This window comes from Fundulus heteroclitus, chromosome 10 (assembly GCF_011125445.2).
Source record: "Fundulus heteroclitus isolate FHET01 chromosome 10, MU-UCD_Fhet_4.1, whole genome shotgun sequence".
In the NCBI taxonomy this organism is placed as follows: Eukaryota; Metazoa; Chordata; class Actinopteri; order Cyprinodontiformes; family Fundulidae; genus Fundulus; species Fundulus heteroclitus.
The window spans coordinates 24,817,620-24,836,907 of record NC_046370.1 but is presented as its reverse complement, the minus strand read 5'-3'; the positions used below and the strand labels follow the sequence as shown (position 1 = coordinate 24,836,907).

Sequence of the window (19,288 nt, the reverse complement as noted above, 5' to 3'; positions counted from 1 at the left end):
TATGTAAGGACAGTGGAACGGATTCTCTTTCAATGCTTACCCAAGATGGAGGTGATGCACTAAAATAATGTGTAGCTGATGTTAACTGGGCAGCCATATAGTACCACCTAAGATTTGGAAGCTGGAGTCCCCCCCTCTCATATGGTTGATATAGCAGTTTTAGGCGAAGTCTCGCTTTCCTGTTGTTCCAGATAAACTGATTAAACAATTTAGCTAAATTATCATAATACAGTGTTGGTAATGGTAGTTGAAGTGTTTGGAAAAGGTACAGAAATTTAGGTAAAATTGACATTTTTATAATATTAATTCGCCCCATCATAGATATAGGCAAACCAGACCATCGGTTTAATAATTGAGTTACCTGATCTATCAAGGGGTCGTAGTTTAATGGGATTATTTTATTGAGATCAGGAGTAATTTTAACGCCCAGATATTTGAAACCTTCACTAGTTGTTGTAAAAGGTTATGTTACTGTGGGGTTCTTCCTCTCTTCCTCATTAAGAAACATTAAAACAGATTTAGAATTATTAATTTCATAACCAGAAAATTTTCCAAAGTCTTTCAATAATCTTGTCAGGTTTTGGATGCTCTTGTTTAAATCTGTCAAAAAAAAATATAATGTCATCTGCAAATAAAGAAATAAGGTGTTCTCTTCCTCCAATTTCTATGCCTGATATACCTTCATGTGTTCTTGCCGCTACAGCCAGAGGTTCTATTGCTAATGTAAAAAGTAGTGGTGATAAAGGGCATCCCTGTCTGGTCGATCGCTGTAGGTTAAATGGTTTTAAAACATTGTCATTAGTTAGAATTTGTGCTGTAGGATTTGTATATAGTAGTCGAATCCATTGGAGAAATGACTCACCCAACCCATATCTTGGAAGTAATTCTAGGAGATAGTTCCATTCTATTCTATCAAATGCTTGGCGTGCATCCAGTGATAACATTGCAGTGTCTTTAGTGTTATGTTTTTCATATAATATATTCAGGACCCGCCTGATATTGTGATATCCCTGTCCATTTCTGACAAAACCTTGTTGATCATTAGTTATTAATTTAGGTAAATATTTGTCTAGTCTCTTGGCAAGAGCCTTACATAATATCTTAGTGTCACATTCCATGAGACTTATTCCCCTGTAGGAGGAACATTCAGTTGGGGGTTTGTTAGGTTTTAATATAAGAGTTACAGTAGCTATTCTCAATGAGTCTGGCAACATTCCCAATTCATATGATTCATTATACATAAGGGGCTGAACCAATTTACTTTTAAATTCTTTATAAAATTCTATTGGCAACCCATCTGGCCCAGGTGCTTAACACTATTCATGTCACCTATTGCCTCTAAAAGTTCCTCTATTGTTAGTGGACTATCCAGCATTGTTTTATCCTCCTCTGGCAATGTCTGCAATTGTAATTGGTCAAGAAAAGTGTTCTGGGCTTCTTCATTTCCATTATATTCCGATTTGTAGAGAAGCCCGTAAAATTCTCTAAAGTTATCATTTATCTCTGTGGGGTCAATTGTTAAGTTGCCTTTTTTTTGTCTTGATACTATGAATAGTTCTGTCAGCCTGTATTTTCTTGAGTCGCCAGGCCAGTAATTTATCAGCTTTTTCTCCTTGATCATAATATGCTTGTTTAGTCCACATTAAATTCCTAGCCACTCTTTCAGCTGTCAGTTTATCAAATTTAGCTCTCATGGCATTTAGGCTTTGTAATTTTTTAGGATCTTTGTCATGATAGAATTCACTCTCTATTTTTTTTAATTTGTTTTTCTAATGACTAATGTATTTCTTGTCTATATTGTTTATTTTTGTTACTAGAGTAGCTTATAATTTCTCCCCTTATGTAGGCCTTGAAAGCTTCCCATCTAATACTAGCTGTAGTTTCATCCCTATTTAATTCGAAATACATGTGTATAGAATTTTCCATAAATTTGACAAAGTCTGGGTCCTTCAACAAAAATGATTGTAGTCTCCATCTTTTTGGACAATACCCAATCTTTCCCAAACGGACTTCCATTGACAAAGATCAACTATCAGCGTGAACACACAGTCCTCCAACCATATATCCAAAAACCATGTTACGTTTACATAACGAACCCTTATAAAAAATATCACTTATTTTAAACACTTGCTTTCAACATGTAGTCTTGTACAAAAAAAAAAAAAAAACAATCTGCACATTCAGTGTAGCCTCCTCATAGTCCTACATGCATTTATCAGGAAGAAGTTCTAAAACATCACCTGCTTTGATTTAGCTACATCTAAATGTCCACCTGTTTCCACCAGACTCGCCTGAAATGTCACTCACTCATTGGATCCTCTCCTGTTGCTGCTGCCGCTTGTGTTGGGATGGTTTTATAAAATTCTTTGGCTTCCTGTGGTGTCGAAAACACACGCACCTTCCCATTGTAGAAGATCTTAAGTCTGCAGGGATTGTGCAAAAACCCACAGAAGGCGTTGATGTCAACAAACGACTGTATAATCGGGTGAAACCCCCGTTGGATGCGCATCGTCTCCACGGAGAGGTCTTGAGCAAATGTAATCTTGGCCCCATCATGCTTGACCTCTTGTTTTCTTGTCATCCGGTATACAAGTTCCTTGTCTTGGTAACTTTGGAAGCGAACCAGCACCGCTCTGTTTTGATTTGGCTTCCTTGAGGCCAATGTGCGATGAACCCGCTCCAGGATGAATGTCTTTGTAGGTGGCAATTCCAACCATTTTGGCAGCATGACCGTCATAAAGTTGAGGAGTGTTTGGTCTCCCTCTGCTCCTTCTTTTAATCCAAATATGCGCAGATTCTTTCTCCTTCCCCGGTTCTCTAGGTCATCGGTTTTTGCCTCAAGGAAAGCGATTCGCTTGGTAACTGCTTCCCAAGCTGTCTCGACTTTTTCTAGCGCCCTCTCTGTTCGGTCAATGCGAGTTTCGGCTTCTTCGACACGTGCTGTATTAGTCAAAACATCTTGTTTCATCTCTGTCACTTTCCCCTCAGAGCAGACAAAGCATTTGACATTCCGGCCAGTTTTGTGTCAATATTATCCAACTTTGTCCCAAATTCCGACCGTAATAATTTTAGCTCATTTAGCACCTCCATGCTAGCATCTGTTTCTGGCCCACTGGATGAACTCGGTTGAGAAATTTTACTTTGTCTGCGTCCACGGCCAAAAATATCACACTGCTTAACTGCCGTTGGCTTTGACATACCTCACTGCGTCTTTATAAAGAGTTGTTGAAAGTTTGTAAGGGTACTTTTTAAAGAAATGTAGTTCACGGTTTCGGAGCTTCTCCTCTAAGTTGCCATCTTGGTCAAGTGACCTCTCCACCCCCCAATAACTTTTTATTTACTGGAACCATTTGTATTAGAAAAGTAACCTCTGTAACATTGTTCTTACCTTCATTCACGTTTTTACCAACTATTGCTCCATTTCATACACCGGATCTCCTGTGTAAGCTGTATGGAAGACCTAAATGATCTTAGATGGTAAAAACTGCAGGAGAGCTGCTGCAGCAGTATGTCAAACTTTGGGAGCTTCTTCTTTTTTACAATCTTTCCAACTGTGTATTAATAATAGTAACTTGTTTAACATTGAGATCTGACTGTTGGAATAAATGATTCATAGGAAAATAAACTTGTTTACTGAAGTCTGTGCTAGGAGAGCCTGTCAAACTTTACTCTAGACAATGGAGAATGAGGTAAATGCATTTTCTGAACAGTAACAAAATAATCCATCCATCTAACCCTAACCCTGCTGTCCAAACTGACTCTAAAAGACAAGGTGAAAGTTCTAAAACTAGGGATGCACTGTAGTACAGCGGTTCGCCTCGCTGTCTCCAGCACTTTTCCACCAGAAGCACAGTCGTTATAGCACCTGCTCATGGCGCGTGTCTCGGGATGTCAGTGTTTTGGTGGGAGCCGACGTTCTTTCCCACCCGTTCTGGGCACCAAGCATACCAACATATCTGTATGTATTGCATTATGTAATGTATTTTATTTATTTTTTTGAGGGTTTTTTTTACGGCACTTGTGGCTCGTTTTTTTGTACAGTAGGCTGACAGGAAAGGGGGTAGAAGTTAGGGGGGAGAGACATGCAGCAAAGAACCACAGGTCGGCCGCGCCGAGGACTAAGGCCTCTGTACATGGGTCGTGCGCGCTAACCACTGCGCCACCGAAACACGGCAACATTATGTAATGTATTATTTTAACATTATAGGCACTGGTAAACATTACAAGAAGGCGAAGGGTTGCCACTTTTGGGAGGCTGAAATTTAGAAGGAGAACAAAACAAAAAGCTGGAACCTTTCGGCGCAGGTACCTCTCGGGCGCAGTAACCTCGGGAGAGCAGGATCCCAGTGGACGCTGGGAAGGCACCGGAACCTATGAGCGCAGGACCCTCTGAAGCGCAGAAACCCTTGAGGGCGCCAGAACCTTTGAGAGCGCTGAAACCAGAGGCGGGCGTCGCAACAGCGACCCCGACGAGACGAACCAGAGGCGAGGCGTCACGAATCAGCGACCCAGGCGAGACCACTGAGCTATATAATACACTGGAGTGCTAATCGCCCGCTGTTAGAACGAGTCGCTTTGAAGCCACCAGCCGCCATATTGGTACTCCCTATTTCCCCCCAGTAACTAGGGAATATGTGCGCTACAGCATCGAATAACGAGGATTTTCTCATGTTCAGGGGGGGGCTTAAGACTTTTAAAATGTCAAATGCCATATACTTTTATGTTATGTTCTAAAAATATCAAGTACTGAGAAAGTCATGTGCTGAAATATTTTGCATTTTATTCATTTAAATATATATGTTTAACATTTATAAATATATAAATAACAATATACAAAAACATATATTTACATATGTGTATAGATATATATACGTATATACATATACACATACTTATATATACATATATATATGTTTAATGTGAATAACATGTAAAATATTTCAGCACCTAATTTCCTAGTAGTTGATAGTGTTAGTACATCCACTGACTGTAGATTTACCTATGAAACGTTTTCACTCAGCCAGAAAACTGCTTGTTGTTGCAACCAAATCCTGTGGGATTCTGTGAGAGTAGGGAGTAGCAAGATGGCGGCCAGTGACTTCAGTTTTTCGGCAAAATCAGCACTCCAGTGTATTATATAGCTCAGTGGGCGAGACGAACAAGAGGCGGGGCATCGTGGACAACGATCCCGGCGAGACAAACCAGAGAGGCGTTGCGGAACAGTGACCCAGGCGAGACAAATCAAAGGCGGGGCATCGCGAACAGCGATCCCGGCGAGAACAGAACCAGAGGCGAAGGCACCCACAGAGGTCTTGGCCTGAAGCGGAGACGAATCCAGAATCCTGCCAGCTCCTGCACCAAGCGCTGTGTGTGACCGGGTTCATCCTTTGACCGGTTCGTTCTGTCATGATTTTGTCTTGGATGAACCCGGACACAGCACACACACACACACAGAGCTGGTTTCCAAAGTTTATTAAAGCAGCAGGAAGTGGATGACAAAAACCAGAGTCCATTTACCAGGCGAGGTTGAAGGGATGCAGGAGACGAACAGGAACGAGACAGGCATGGTGTACAGAAGACTGGAGACGAACCGATGATCAGGGAGAGATTAAGGTGAGTATATATAGTGGAATGAGCAGGTGGAATGAGTCCAAGGTTAATTGCAGCCTGACAGGTGTTCCTGATCAGGCCTGCACTGGCGAAGGAGCCAGAAAATGTTCAGAGTGCAGCCTTCAGGCTGCATCATGACAAATAGTGCAGTCAGTAAGGAAGAAGGTTGGAAAAGGAGCCTGTATGCTTTCTCTCACAGCAACTTTATCATAGAAACCTCACAATGTTACCTCATAGTGTTACCGGCACTAATGAGCTATAAGGAATCCCACAATCCTTTGCATGACATGATGTATCAGCACAACCCACTTCACGGAAATCAACAAAAGTGTCCAGAGAGAAGAGAACGAGATTTGACTGGAATCATCCATGTATGTTTTCGCCGCCTAATGACGTCGGAGTTAAAGGGTGTCCAGTACCGGCACAGCTGTCTAAGGCTCCTTTCCTCCCCACGATACAGTTCTGACTGTTGACCCCATGAAAGGTCAAGGTACGAGAGCTAGGAGCTATGATTAGATGTTTTCGGATAGAGCCATGGTTGCATAGTTTATAGATTTCCTGTTTCTTTGTTGTTGTTTTAGATTATTTGTGACACTAGTAGCTTTTATTTATGAAATTACACAATAGGGGTTGGGTGGATGACATGCGTTGAATAATTTATGTTGGCGGTTGAACCCCAGATTTACTTTGTTCAGGGCTTAGAGCCTTAGTATGGTGGACCTGCTGTAATCACTGAACTACATGGTGTTCCCATAATTTTCACTGTATACAAATCCTGCAGCTGTGCTTTTCTCTCTGTTGTTACTACAATGTGTTTAGTTTTTTCAGTTAAAACTCATTTGTTCTCAATAAACAAACATATCTGAAATGGCACTTTTCTGTATTTCACTGAGTTGCAGGTGTAGGTTGTGAGCACAGCTGCCTTGCCAGACTGTGATGGCTCAGCCATCAGCTGGGTTAATTTACACTGCTTCAGTCTGGGTTACATAGTAATGTACAACTTTTCACATTTATGCTGTTTGAGTTATGGACACTCCACGGACATTTATAGAGGTCATTCAAAAACGTAATCCTTATAAACATTGTTGGTTTAGGTAGATTAAGGTCTACTAATGCTAAATTAAGCCAGTGGTTTTAACTGGACCTGTAGTACTTGAATTGGGTATAACAATGCTTTTTTTTAAAGAATTTAATAAAGGTTAAAAAACATATTTTTCTGTTATTTACGTAATCTGCATTCGGCAAATGATAATTCATTGATTGAGACTTTAAAGAATTAATAAACTAAAAAATCAAGCTGATGAAAGATACTCTGGATGCCACAAAAATAGTGGCATCCAGTACTGAAAGTCCAAAGCCAGTTCTAGGATGGTGGTGCCATTATTTGTGCAACCTGCAGGTCAAAAACTTTTCAAACAGGTTCATAGTAAATATGTTGTAATCAAATTTTCAGAATTTGATCAGAAATGCCGTAAAACACTTTTTTAAAATTTTATTTTAAGCTTACAATTGAAAAGTTTTACAACCAGAGTTTTCCCCCCTCATAAAGTAAATCAGCTGTTGTTTTTCAAAGACAACTATCTCAACTCAAACCTTTTCTATCTCATATAGGTTTTATTTTAGTTCTAAACTCTAGCCCTATTTTTTTCATCTTAATTTCTTCATATCGATTTTCTGTACCTCATTTTCCCCTATGAAAAAAAACTGTTTTGAGATGTTTTCCAAGAATAATGATCATATGGGGTAACAACTTTTTGTTTTACACTAAAATACAGGTATGTACCTCTAAACGCTGACAGATTTAATTTTTCTGATGTTTTTATTTAGTCTGTCTACTATAACTGTACAGCAATTCATAGAACAAAAGACATTCATGATTTATTTGAATGTTCCCTGATAAGCAACAGAACCTCATCATACAACAGGAGCAAACCTGTACACTGTGCTGCATCCAAAAAGCACAAACAACTTGACAACATGACATTGTAAGGACTGTAAGAAAGTGATTATCAAACAATCTTGTGAAATAAACTGAGCACAGAAGACGATTTGTTTTCTTTAAGCAGTATTTATTTGGAATAAATCTTATATTGTTGAAAATCCTCTTAATTTATCCCATAATGGTGCTGTACTTGGAAGGGAATAGCAGTTTTGGCCATGACACCCACAGTGGGGAAAAAAGTTAAAATTTAATAGAATAACATTTTTGAAAGGATTTCATGTAACCTGTTCCAAAATGAGTCAATCGCATCCATAAAGCCAAAGGGACACAGACTGATTTAATTTTAAAAAGGTCAATTAAAGAAATGAATGCAATTTGCACAAACAGCCATGGTTATGCGAAAAATATCAAGCGGGTTAAACAACTCATGCTACTCGCTCTTTTACGAACATTGGCAGGGAGCACTTCCCACGTCCACCGGCAGGGTGAGCAGGAAGTTAAAGGCGCACGCGCACACGCTCGTTCACACCTGGGCTTCTCCTCCTTCGCTAGGCGCGCGCTATCCAATGAGCTGCGACCTCTTCCGCTTCGGCTCTCACCGCTTCAGCCGCAGCATCTTTCCCCATTCTCCAGCCTGGTTCCCACACTGCAGGCGCCATCCGGGAGACAGCTCGCCATGGCTGACCTGGGAGAGGGAGAGGATGAGATCCAGTTCCTGCGAACAGTAAGTCTCCTCCTTGTCCCTGTGCAGGCGGATTTTGGCTGCGTCTGTGGGAGATGCGGGATGGATGGCAGGGAGTTTACCGCATTAAGATGACAGCCCTGCTTTATCCAAGTCATTGGTCAGGGAGTCCGCATAATGCCGACAGGAGGGTGGAAGAGGTGTAGGAATAACGATGGATAAAAAGAAAAGAAGAAGCGGATAGTGAATGTGTAGATATAGCCAATGCACTGTCAATGTTCCAAACAGGAGTTTACAAGGAGGTCCACGCTGCGTGGAGTTAGTGGTGCTGTGTATGTGCTGGGCGGGATGGTGCGGGGCGCAGTGCGGTGCAGCCTGCTGCAGCTGCCTCACTTTGAGTTTGGACACCGAGGCGATGACCGGGTTGTTTCCTTCGGTCAGGTTAAATCAGCTGATGGGCTGCATGTCAGGAGCTGTTGCTTTCCAAAACGCCACACGTGAATTATCACGTGAAGCCACTGCGCAAAGGGAGTATTAAGGGAAGCAACTGGCAAATATACAAAATGTTCTGAGACCTATTATGTAAGTCGAAATGCAGTTTATGGAGAGCATACCGTTTTTTTGCTTCTCTGTGAAGATATCCAGGCTGCTTTGTTAGAAAGACACTTTCTGTCTTGTTTGTGGAGCTTTTAGCAGCAGCATCCTTATGAAAGAGGGAGCTGCCTGCAGTGGCGTTAAGGGGAAATTACTTGATGCTCGAAAATCTCCAGAACAAGATTATTGGTTGGGAATTTTGGGATTACTGCATGTGCTGATTTTAAAGCTGCACTGCACCACGCAGTTACACTGAGTTACTTGACCATTTGTACAGTGAAATATCTTATGTAAAGGCTAACACAAACATCAAAGACCAACAATTATCCCCAACTGCAATCTTACCCGAGTGCTCTGCCTGTGTGAGAGTTTCCATTCCTGCAGTTGGCAGATGGCCACAACACTGTGCTGACAAATACTGGATACATTTATCTTATAAAGCTTCCATTAATGAACAGCATATATCAAACTGAATGATCATAGAAAATAGACTTTGCAGTATAGTATATACAGTGATATATACCCACATAAATTAGAATGTGGGTTCCAGTGTGACTCATTTGTCAGGTTAAAAAGGATTGCCAGGGGCAAGTATTAAACATACTTTTCTATAGCGCACATTTATATATTTATTTATATATATTGAATTTGTTTATCAGTTTGATGTAATATTCAAATTATATTTGATAAATGTTGTTTTCATTATATGTAAGCAAAAAAAGGATTGTTATTATAAAAAAAGGGTCTTTAAAACCCCAGTCTGTGAGTAGTTAATGTATATAATATGTTTAGTTGAGTTATTTAGGTTACTGAAACAGATTTACTTTTTGATAATATTCTAGTTTACTAAATATGACTGTAAATGAAAAAGTGAACTGTTAATATAAATCTCTGCATATGCATAAATCTAAATCTACCTAAAGACTGGTAAAGTCTGTTTTAATACAAACTCTTATACTACATGTCCTAAAGTTTGTGGTCATTCAGGTGTTTCTTTCAGTCCGTTTCATGGCCACATGTGTATAAAATCCAGCTCCTAGACATGCTGGGTGCTTATACAAGCCTTCGTGAAACAATGGGTCACTCTCCTGGCTCAGTGAATTCCAGCATGGTACCATGATAGGACGTCACCTCTTCTTACTTCTAAATTCTCCCCAGCTAACTGTTAGATGTAATATAACAAAGTGGTCATGACTGGGAACAACTGTAGCTCAGCCATGAAGTGGTAGGCCATTTAAAATTAAAGAGCCTGGTGAGTGGTCAAAGTGCTGAGGAACACTCAGACGTCTTCCAACCTTCTGCTACCGACCTTCACACAGCATGTGGATAAGTCTCAGTTTAGCAGTGCAGAAAAAGCAGCAATTTCCTCACTTCACGTCAGGTGAAGTAAAGTTTGGTGGAGGGAAGTTAGGCTCGGCCCCTTAGTTTAAGTGAGAGACCAAGTAGTTATCTTTGAATAATACTATCTCATCCTTTCAATCATGGTTTAGAAAGAGGCACAGTACTGTGACAGCTGCATAAAGGTTGTTAATATTATTGTTGCTCTTGACAAGAAGAGCAACTGCAGAATTCTGTGCAGCTCTTTTTGTAGATTTGTCAAAAGAAATTGATACTGTAGACCATGAAACTTTGATAGTCAGACTTTGACATTGGTTATTTGGACTAAACTGTTGGAACAGAATGTATCTCATGGAGATTTGCGTTTTTATGCAAGATGACACAGGTATTTATTGCATAGGATCCACTCCTACTCAAGCCATTGAACTTTTGCAGAAAGGCTTTGTTGCTATCCAATACTCTTTATTAAATTTGAAACTTGTTCTTAATAAATATAAAACTAAATTGATGTATTTTTTCCAGATTCAGTGGAACTCAAGAGGAAAATAAATAGATCTGGTTCACACATAAATATCTGGAATTTTTTTTATTGTATCCCTCACTTTTAAACCCCATATGTAAAATGTTGTAAAAAGGCTTAAATTAAAGTTGGGTTTTTATTTTCGAAACAAGTTGTGTTTTTCAAATGATGCTAAAAAAGCGGCTTATTGCTGCAACTTAGATATCTGTGTTTGACTGGGGAGATCCTTTGTACATGATTGTTTCATCACAATTTCTTAGAATGCTTGACTCTCTCTATATCTCTTCTCATGTCAAAACACCATTGTGATTTTTACCCACGGGTGTGATGGCCTGGTTTGGCTGCTCGAAGGAATTCCCATTGGTCAACTTTGATTTACAAGGCATTACCTGGACTTCTGCCAGCCTATATCTGCCTTCACAGATGTTATTAGCATCGTATAAATTTCACTCACACAGTTTGGTGCTTCTTTCTGTCCCTTTTGCTTGGACCGAATTAGGCAAGAAGGCTTTTTTTACTTAACGCCCTCCTGCTAGACGTTGCTTCAGAAAACGTTGAAATGAACTGAATTTATTGAGTGCTTTTGCTTCCAAACTAAAGTTTTTTCAGGCTAATTCAGTAACATGTTCCTTTTTTATATAGTTTGTTGTTTTCTTTTAACTATGTAACTTTTTGTTACATAGTTATTACAATTATTTGTCGCTGCCTCTTGGCCAGGACTCCCTTAAACAAGAGGGTTTTAATCTCAGTGGGACTATATTCCGGTTAAATAAAGGTTAGAAAAAAATAGCTTTCTGTCTTTCCTTTGAAAAGCGCTTAGCTGCAAGGCAGTACCCTTCATTCACAAGGTTGTGAACTGTGACTGAAAGGTACTGCCTAGCCAAAAATCTTCCTTCCTAATTTTAAGTTCTAGCTTTGGTCATTTGTAACTTAGATTTATTTATTTTTTACTGATATTGACTTATACCATAAAAGGTCTGTTTATGATGAGGTAACCACAGTTAATTCACATCTTTTACACCAGAACCTGTTTATCTCTGGGACATGAAACCCATTTCCTTCCGAAACATTGTGATGGCCTGGAAATTCCCATGCTGTTTATACTTGCTTATAACTGTTAGTAGAGATGAATGTAGAACCTCAGGTATCTGGAAATAGGACGCAAGGAAAACCAGACTTGTGGAGGTTTACAATTCTCTTCCTGGTATCTTGGCAGATTTCGTTTGGTTTTTCTGTGATGTCACACAAGAGAGCAGTTCCTGAATTTGTTTATTTTTTAAACCTAAACCTTTTTCTCATATCTTAAACTTTATATTACAGATTTTTTTTCCTATAACAATTCCTCTTTATAAATTAAACTGCAGCTCTGTCAATCTTAATATTTGTGTTGTTTGGTACTGATCTGCTACACTTTTTAAATCGTGCATGGACTGCGCTGTAACTATACGCTTTAAGCCTTTCTGTGATCTGTAGTCGATAATATGAGGAGAATATGAGTGTCTAGACACAGCTGTATAGTAAAACAAAATGTTATTGTTTGATTAAAATAAAGATAAAATGGTTGTGGAGCTGACATTTAAATAGAGGTTTGTGCAGTTAGCAATGTACCCAGCAGTTAGCGTGTCTTCCCTAAAGGGTTGTTGTAGCCTACCTTGAAGAGCTTGAAGATTTTTAAGATTCACCAAAACTATTGAAATTCACCATTTTCCATGACAGATAGAAACTGAAAATTCAAAAGGACATGACAAAAGACTTTGTCTGCAATCCATCGAGTCTTGCTGTTGGCTGCTTTGGCCAAACTGCAGGAGCCAGAGCAAAACAAAAATGTAGAGCTGGGGTATGCACTAAGAAACAATCAGGCAAGGTGACTGGAAACAACATTGGAAACCAGCAGAGAGTGGAAAAATGGGAGTAGCTTAAATACTGGGAGGACATAGCTGGAACAAAGGCAGTTAGATTGACTAATTGGTCACAGGTGTGAAGGTGTGAACGCTTCTCCAGGAGTGAATGCTGCTTGTCGGGACTTTGAAGCAATCAACTGGTTCCCTTATAGAGGAAATTTTTGACCAATCTGTATAATATGATTGATTTTAACTTTGTAAAGTGCCTCAAGATAACATGGTTCATGAATTGGCGCTATATAAATAAAATTTAATTGAATTGAATTGAAGAAGGAGCTCTTGGGGAGCTGCGTGGTGACGAACGTGGGTTACTGACCTGGTGGCTGTGCTGCCGCTGGGTGGGGCTGGGGTGGGTATGGGGGCCTGGGGTCCCTGGGGGCGCGCCGCCCTCGGGTGGGGGACCCGGCGGGGCCTCGGGGGTTCCGGTTCTAGGGGGTGTGCCGCTTGTAATGTGGGCCGGCGCGCGCCCGGGTGTCCGCCCCTCTAGTGCGCTGGGTGGCCTCGGGGCCTGTTGAGCTGGTAGGGGGGCATGGACATTAACATCTCAGGGCAGATGCTTTTCTCCTTCATTGGATCGGCACTCTGCTAGTGGAGGAAGGGGAAGGAGGGGGGGTAGGGACCTACCCAGCCTGGATGACTACTGCCGAATGTATGGTGAGTTGTTTGAATGTTAGTGTTGGGGAGGGATTAAATCTACGGGGGGGGGGGGGGGGGAAATGGACGTTCTGGTGGGCTTGTGTCTGGCCCCCGGTCCCGGTCCTGGTCCGTATTGTCTCCCGGTGCGGGTTTCGCTTGGGGGGTGGGGTTTGGGATGGCTCGTGCGGGCTGGCTGGCCAGGGTCCCCCCCCTCTTATTTATTTATTCATTTTTTTTTCGGGGGGGGGGCAGGGGGGTAAAGCCAGTAGGCTTGGTGGGTGGCTGGGGGGGTGGAGGTGTTGGTCCTGGTGGGTGCTTGGCGGGCCCTGCGGCCTCTCCCTGGCCCCCGGGCTACGCTGGTGCCGCTGGCGAGGCCCCCCTCTCTGGGTGGGGCTTTCGGGGAGCGGGGGTGCCTATTGGAGTCAGTAGGGGAGCTGGCTCCCTGGGATGGCTTCCCAGTCCTTTGCTCCACATCCCCGGACTCCTCCCTCTGCCTGCTCCATCACGCCTCCACACATGTAGGTCCTTGGGGAGGGGGCATTACTGGAGGTTGCCACTTTCTGGTGACGTCCCTCTCCCCAATTTTATCAGGCATTTTAGACACTTTCACTCCAAACATTTTCACAACGTACACTCATGTAGGCCATGGTATGGGGGGAAGACGTCGGGGTGGGGGGGGGGCCTTATGTTGTGTGAGCCTCGCCTCGGACGGCTCCCTTCACCTCCTCTCGCACTTAGACATTGAGGGTTCTGGGCAGTTGCTTGGAGGGGGTGCGCTGGCACTAGCTTCCTTCTGGAGGGGGCGTGGGCTGTGGCGTGCACCCTTTTCAGCGCTCCCAGTTTTAAACACACTTGAGAACAAAATGCAACAACACAACATCTGAGCGGGTGTAGGGAGGATCGGGGTCTTTTGCACACCCCCGTTCTCCAATGGCGGCAAGGAGTCTGGCGCCTGGAGGAGGTGCGGGCCACTGTGTCCGGGGTCTTGGTGGGGGGCTGCTGTGGGTAGTCAGCGGCTTGCCAGGTCTGGGGCTGACGCCTCCGCTCCCCCCGGGAGGGGTGGGGGGCAGGGGTGGCTAGGATAAGGTGTGGGAGGGAGGGGGTTTATTAGGTATTTAGGGGGTAAGGGGGGTTCTGGCTGGGTGGCCCGTACAGGTCGTGTTGGCCCTCCTCTTTGGGACGTCTGGTCCGGGGGTGGGGCCGGGGGTCGTATAGTTGAATTGGGGTGACCCCCCTTCTTGTGAGTGTTGGATGCGAGTGTTATGTGGGAATGTGTGTACAGCGTCCTTTTTTTTTTTTTTTTTTTTGTAAATCTGTGTGTGGTGAGTGGGGCACTAGGGAGGGATGGTGTGAATCGGTTTTCCATTTTTTTTTCTTCCTGGTATGGGTACAGTCCGCTCCCTCTCCCAAGAACATCTCAAGTCTCCGCTAGGTGCGGAGCCCATCCCCCCACGTCCTGCCCTTCTCAGCTGCGCTGGCAGGCGCCTTGGCCCTCTGGCGCATTGGTGGGCCTCGGGTTTGGGGCGGGTTCCCAGGTGTGCGCCGGCCCACTCCCGGCGGCTGCTTCGCGGGGCCTGGCCAGGGCACCCCTGGGGCCTCTGGCCCTGAGGGCCCATGGCCGGGATCACTTCAGCGGGGCTGGCTGCCGGCGGAGCCCACGGGCTCGTCCCCGCGACTCTTGGGGGCGTCGGCATTGCGGTGGCTGGGGGATTTCCTCGGGGTCGTCTCTCCTCTTTCCTTTGGGGGGGGGGGGGGTTGCAGATATCCTGTGTCGCCCACTCCTGTGCGCCCTGCTTTGGGGGCCCCTTTGGGAGTCCTGGGTTATGTGTCCCCTGACTGCTGCCTCTGTGCTCGGGGAAGGCGGGCCTTTGGTTCTCCACAGCAGCAGGAGAGGCAGACAAGCAGGTGAGTGGTGCTCTGGGTGGAGGTGACTTGTTGAGGAGCTGAGAAAACGCGGCTTGTTGGTTCCACTCGATTTCCTCAAATAGGCCAGTTATTCCCAGGAGCGACAGAAGTGTAGTTTTATCTTCCAAATGTCCCGCATTTGATCAGCTACACTCATCAGCTACAAGTGATTCCTGTCCCAGACATTGGTGATTCATCCTCGACCTGCAGCAGTATACGTCACAATAAACCTTTTAAACGTAACTCTGTGTCCGGTTGAATAACGGGTTCTCCCTGGGAGAGAAACTGGGAAGAGAGAGCTAGTGGCAACAGGGGGCGAGAGAGAGCAACAGAGGAACAATAGATAGATAGATAGGTAGATAGATAGATAGATAGATAGATACTTTATTGATCCCCGATAGGGGGAATTCATCTGCCCGATAGCATAGATAAAAAAAATATTAAAACAGGATAAAAATAGGATAAAACCCCCAAAACTGACATTAATGTCAGGATTGTTATTTTTGCTATTTTCTCCACTGTTGCATTCCTGAGAGCATCAATAAATATCAATAAATTCAAAAATAGAATTAAATGCAGTTGCTGTGTGCAGGTTGGTAATAAAAAAATCAAACTTCTTCATATAACTAGAGTCCTGATAAAACATATTTTGAATTTTGTTTTAGTATGCTACATTTTTAAATGTTTTAAGGACAGTATTAGTTCTTATTGGGCAATAATTGACATGCAGTTGCAGCCTGAAAAAGACTGCAAGAAGCTGTAAGTACTCTTTTATCATCACTTTTATCATTATTTACAACAATATATTGTGATAAAATGTAAAGTCATATCGCTCACCCCTATTTTGAAAATGGTCATAATTCTCAGCACCGGTCAGTTTCATTAATGTCGAGCTAAATCACCGAATATCTCAAGGCACTATCCATACAGAACAGCACTATACTCTTCATTATATTATTTCTAATATGCACTTAATGAATAATCCTACCTGCCCACTCAGGACTTGTAGGCTCATGTCTGATACTTGGTGCTGTATCTTGCTTCTGACTCTGAGGGGCTACAACACAAAATTCCCAGTTATGTTGCATTGCATCATACTACAAATTAAAATATATAACATTACCTTATGTGCCACAACATCACACAATTCAGAGACTTTGTACACTCAACAAAAATATAAACACAACACTTTGGTTATGCTCCCATGTTTTATGTGATGAACTCAAAGATCTAAAACTTTTTCCATCCATCCATCCATTCATTTTCCAAACCGCTTAATCCCTCATGGGGTAACTTTTTCCATATACACAATATTACCATTTTCCTCAAATATTGTTCACAAACCTCTTCTTTGCTGAGATAATCCATCCCACCTCACAGGTATGCCATATCAAGATGCTGATTAGACATGTCAACCAGAGTTGTTGCTCGTGTATTGAATGTTCATTTCTCTACCATAAGTCGTCTTCAAAGGCGTTTCAGAAAATTTGGCAGTACATCCAACCAGCCGCAGACCACGTGTAACCACACCAGCCCAGGAACTCCACATCCAGCATGTTCACCTCCAAGATCGTCTGAGACCAGATACTCGGACAGCTGCTGAAACAATCGGTTTACATACCCAAAGAATGTCTTCTCAAACTGTCAGAAACCATCTCAGGGAATCTTATCTGCATGCTCGTCGTCCTTATCGAGGTCTCCACCTGACTCCAGTTCATCGTTGTAACCGACTTGAGTGGGCAAATGCTTACATTTGCTGGCGTCTGGCACGTTGGAGAGGTGTTCTCTTCAGGGATGAATCCCGGTTTACACTGTTCAGGGCAGATGGCAGACAGCGTGTGTGGCGTCGTGTGGGTGAGCGGTTTTCTGATGTCAGTGTTGTGGATCGAGTGGCCCAAGGTGGCGGTGGGGTTATGGTATGGGCAGGCGTCTGTTATGGATGAAGAACACAGGTGCATTTTACTGACGGAATTTTGAATGCACAGAGATACCGTGACGAGATCCTGAGGCCCATTGTTGTGCCATACATTCAAGAACATTACCTCATGCAGCAGCAGGATAATGCACAGCCCCATGTTGCAAGTATCTGTACACAATTCTTGGAAGCTGAAAACGTCCCAGTTCTTGCATGGCCGGCATACTCACCGGACATGTCACCCATTGAGCATGTTTGGAATGCTCTGGATCGGCGTATACGACAGCGTGTACCAGATCCTGCCAATATCCAGCAACTTCGCACAGCCACTGAAGAGGAATGGACCAACATTCCACAGGCCACAATTGACAACCTGATCAACTCTGCTGTGCAGCCCCTGCAGCCATTTCATTGTCGGTATTTGACATTTCAAACCACAAACTTATTATATTGAAAAAGCTGCCAATTTTTTGCACTTTTAGTAGCAGCTGTTTTTAGAGCTTTCATCTTTTTAATTCCAGCTTTCGCCTTGCTCTTTCAAACACCATTGACATAGAGCACTGATGTGTTACGTCAGGATGTGAAAAAAAAAAGAGCTGCCAGTGGGGTCGGAGGCAGCCCAGGGACAGCAGTAGCAGGATAGCAAGGGTGTAACCATAATCTCAGAAGAGAGGAGGACATATTTTTTCAAAGGTCTATTGAGTGATTTATCATTCTCTCGCTTTCAATCACACCTCTCCTTAGTGGCTACTGGCTAAGGAACCACATAATCACAACAGCCACAGTACTGCATCAGGGGACCAACTTTAATTCTTTAAAATAACAAAATCTAAAATTTTAGCTCCCAACCTCCGGTCGAGTTAACACAATGACCCTCTGAAATCAACAGGGCAAGTAGCCAGATCATAAGGTGCCAAATGAGAACACTGAACATAAGATATTTGGTTAAAAAACATTCCTGTAAGCAAATTATTATAATGATTTGCTTACAGGAATCATAAGAAAATGGTATAAATTCCATTAGCAATTGAACATGGCACAAACTTATCACACAATATGGAATGGGAGTGACAAGGAAACAGGGTTATAAGCCACATAATTTACTTTACTGGCATGAACATAGAAAATAACACAACACTAAACAAATCCACATTTTAGTCAAATGTAACAATGTGCAAAATGATCAATATCTGGAAAAAAAGGCATGACATATTCCTGCTTCCTTTAAGAATGCCAATAATGCAGAAGTCAAATAATATCTGAAAATAAATATTTAACAATCAAATTAAAGAAAGATCCATCTCCTTTGTCACTGTCTGCAGGCTCTACCTGACTGTCAGTCATGCAGCCTGGTCTCTGCCCTGATACCTGGCCTTCTCCCTGGGCTACCTAATACATATTTAAGTATGAGTGACAGTTATTCTGAAATATCGGTGCAAACCCTGTCCTGATATCTCTTTGGTTTCACACTGCAAGTTGTAGCCACTCCTTACCTGTGAAGACCCAGCATCATCATCCACTGCTTCCTGCTTCTGCTTGCCCTGCTTCTGTTCTTTCTACTGTGGCAAGAAATATTTAATATAATTAATTGGAAAGCCACAGAGAGCACAAGTTCTACACAAAATTAAAGATGATTTTGTTTATTCCCGCCATGAACTAACTAGCAAGGGATATAAGTAACACAGGTAACAATAGTATTCTTGTTAACTAACATGATACACTGGCTGTATTACTGAGTCACCTTTTTGCTAACATTATCTGCATCATGTATACAAAAACATCACTCAACTGACACGGTTTATTTGGAAATTTTTTTTACATTTTCCTTTTGCTCTGGCTGGTTTGCTGAACATCCTGACACACACACACACACACACACACACACACACACACACACACACGCACTGTGAAGCGCTGCTCAGCTGCTGTAAATCTCACATGCCCTCACGTACCCCCCGGTCCGTTATGCCATGCAGTGTAGCGTACCTGATCCACTCTAAAGTGTCATGACTGAACAGCAGCCCAAGAAAAAGAAAAAAAAAGAAGAAAACCACGGCGCTTATGGCCCAAATATCAGACCGGCCCATTGTCCCGTTGCTCCCGATTAACTACTCCGGGCCTGCGTTGAAGTGTCTTCTGGTATAGAAGCCCATACTTGAGCTTAAATGAACACCAGGCATATATTTGTAGAAAATCCACCTGAAAAAAAAAAATGGACTCTATTTGAAACATTTTTTCAAATAGA

General features: G+C 42.7%; 1 protein-coding gene across 1 annotated transcript in view; it reads left to right on the top strand.

Moving 5' to 3' along the window:
- The first annotated feature begins 7,897 nt into the window (after window positions 1-7,897).
- ryr2a (ryanodine receptor 2a (cardiac)) overlaps window positions 7,898-19,288 on the top strand; it is a 597,233-nt gene continuing 585,842 nt past the window's right edge. Inside the window, exon 1 of the mRNA XM_036142377.1 lies at window positions 7,898-8,276. Within this exon, the coding sequence (XP_035998270.1) occupies window positions 7,917-8,276 (360 nt within the window). The 5' untranslated portion in view covers window positions 7,898-7,916. The remainder of the gene's footprint in view (window positions 8,277-19,288) is intronic.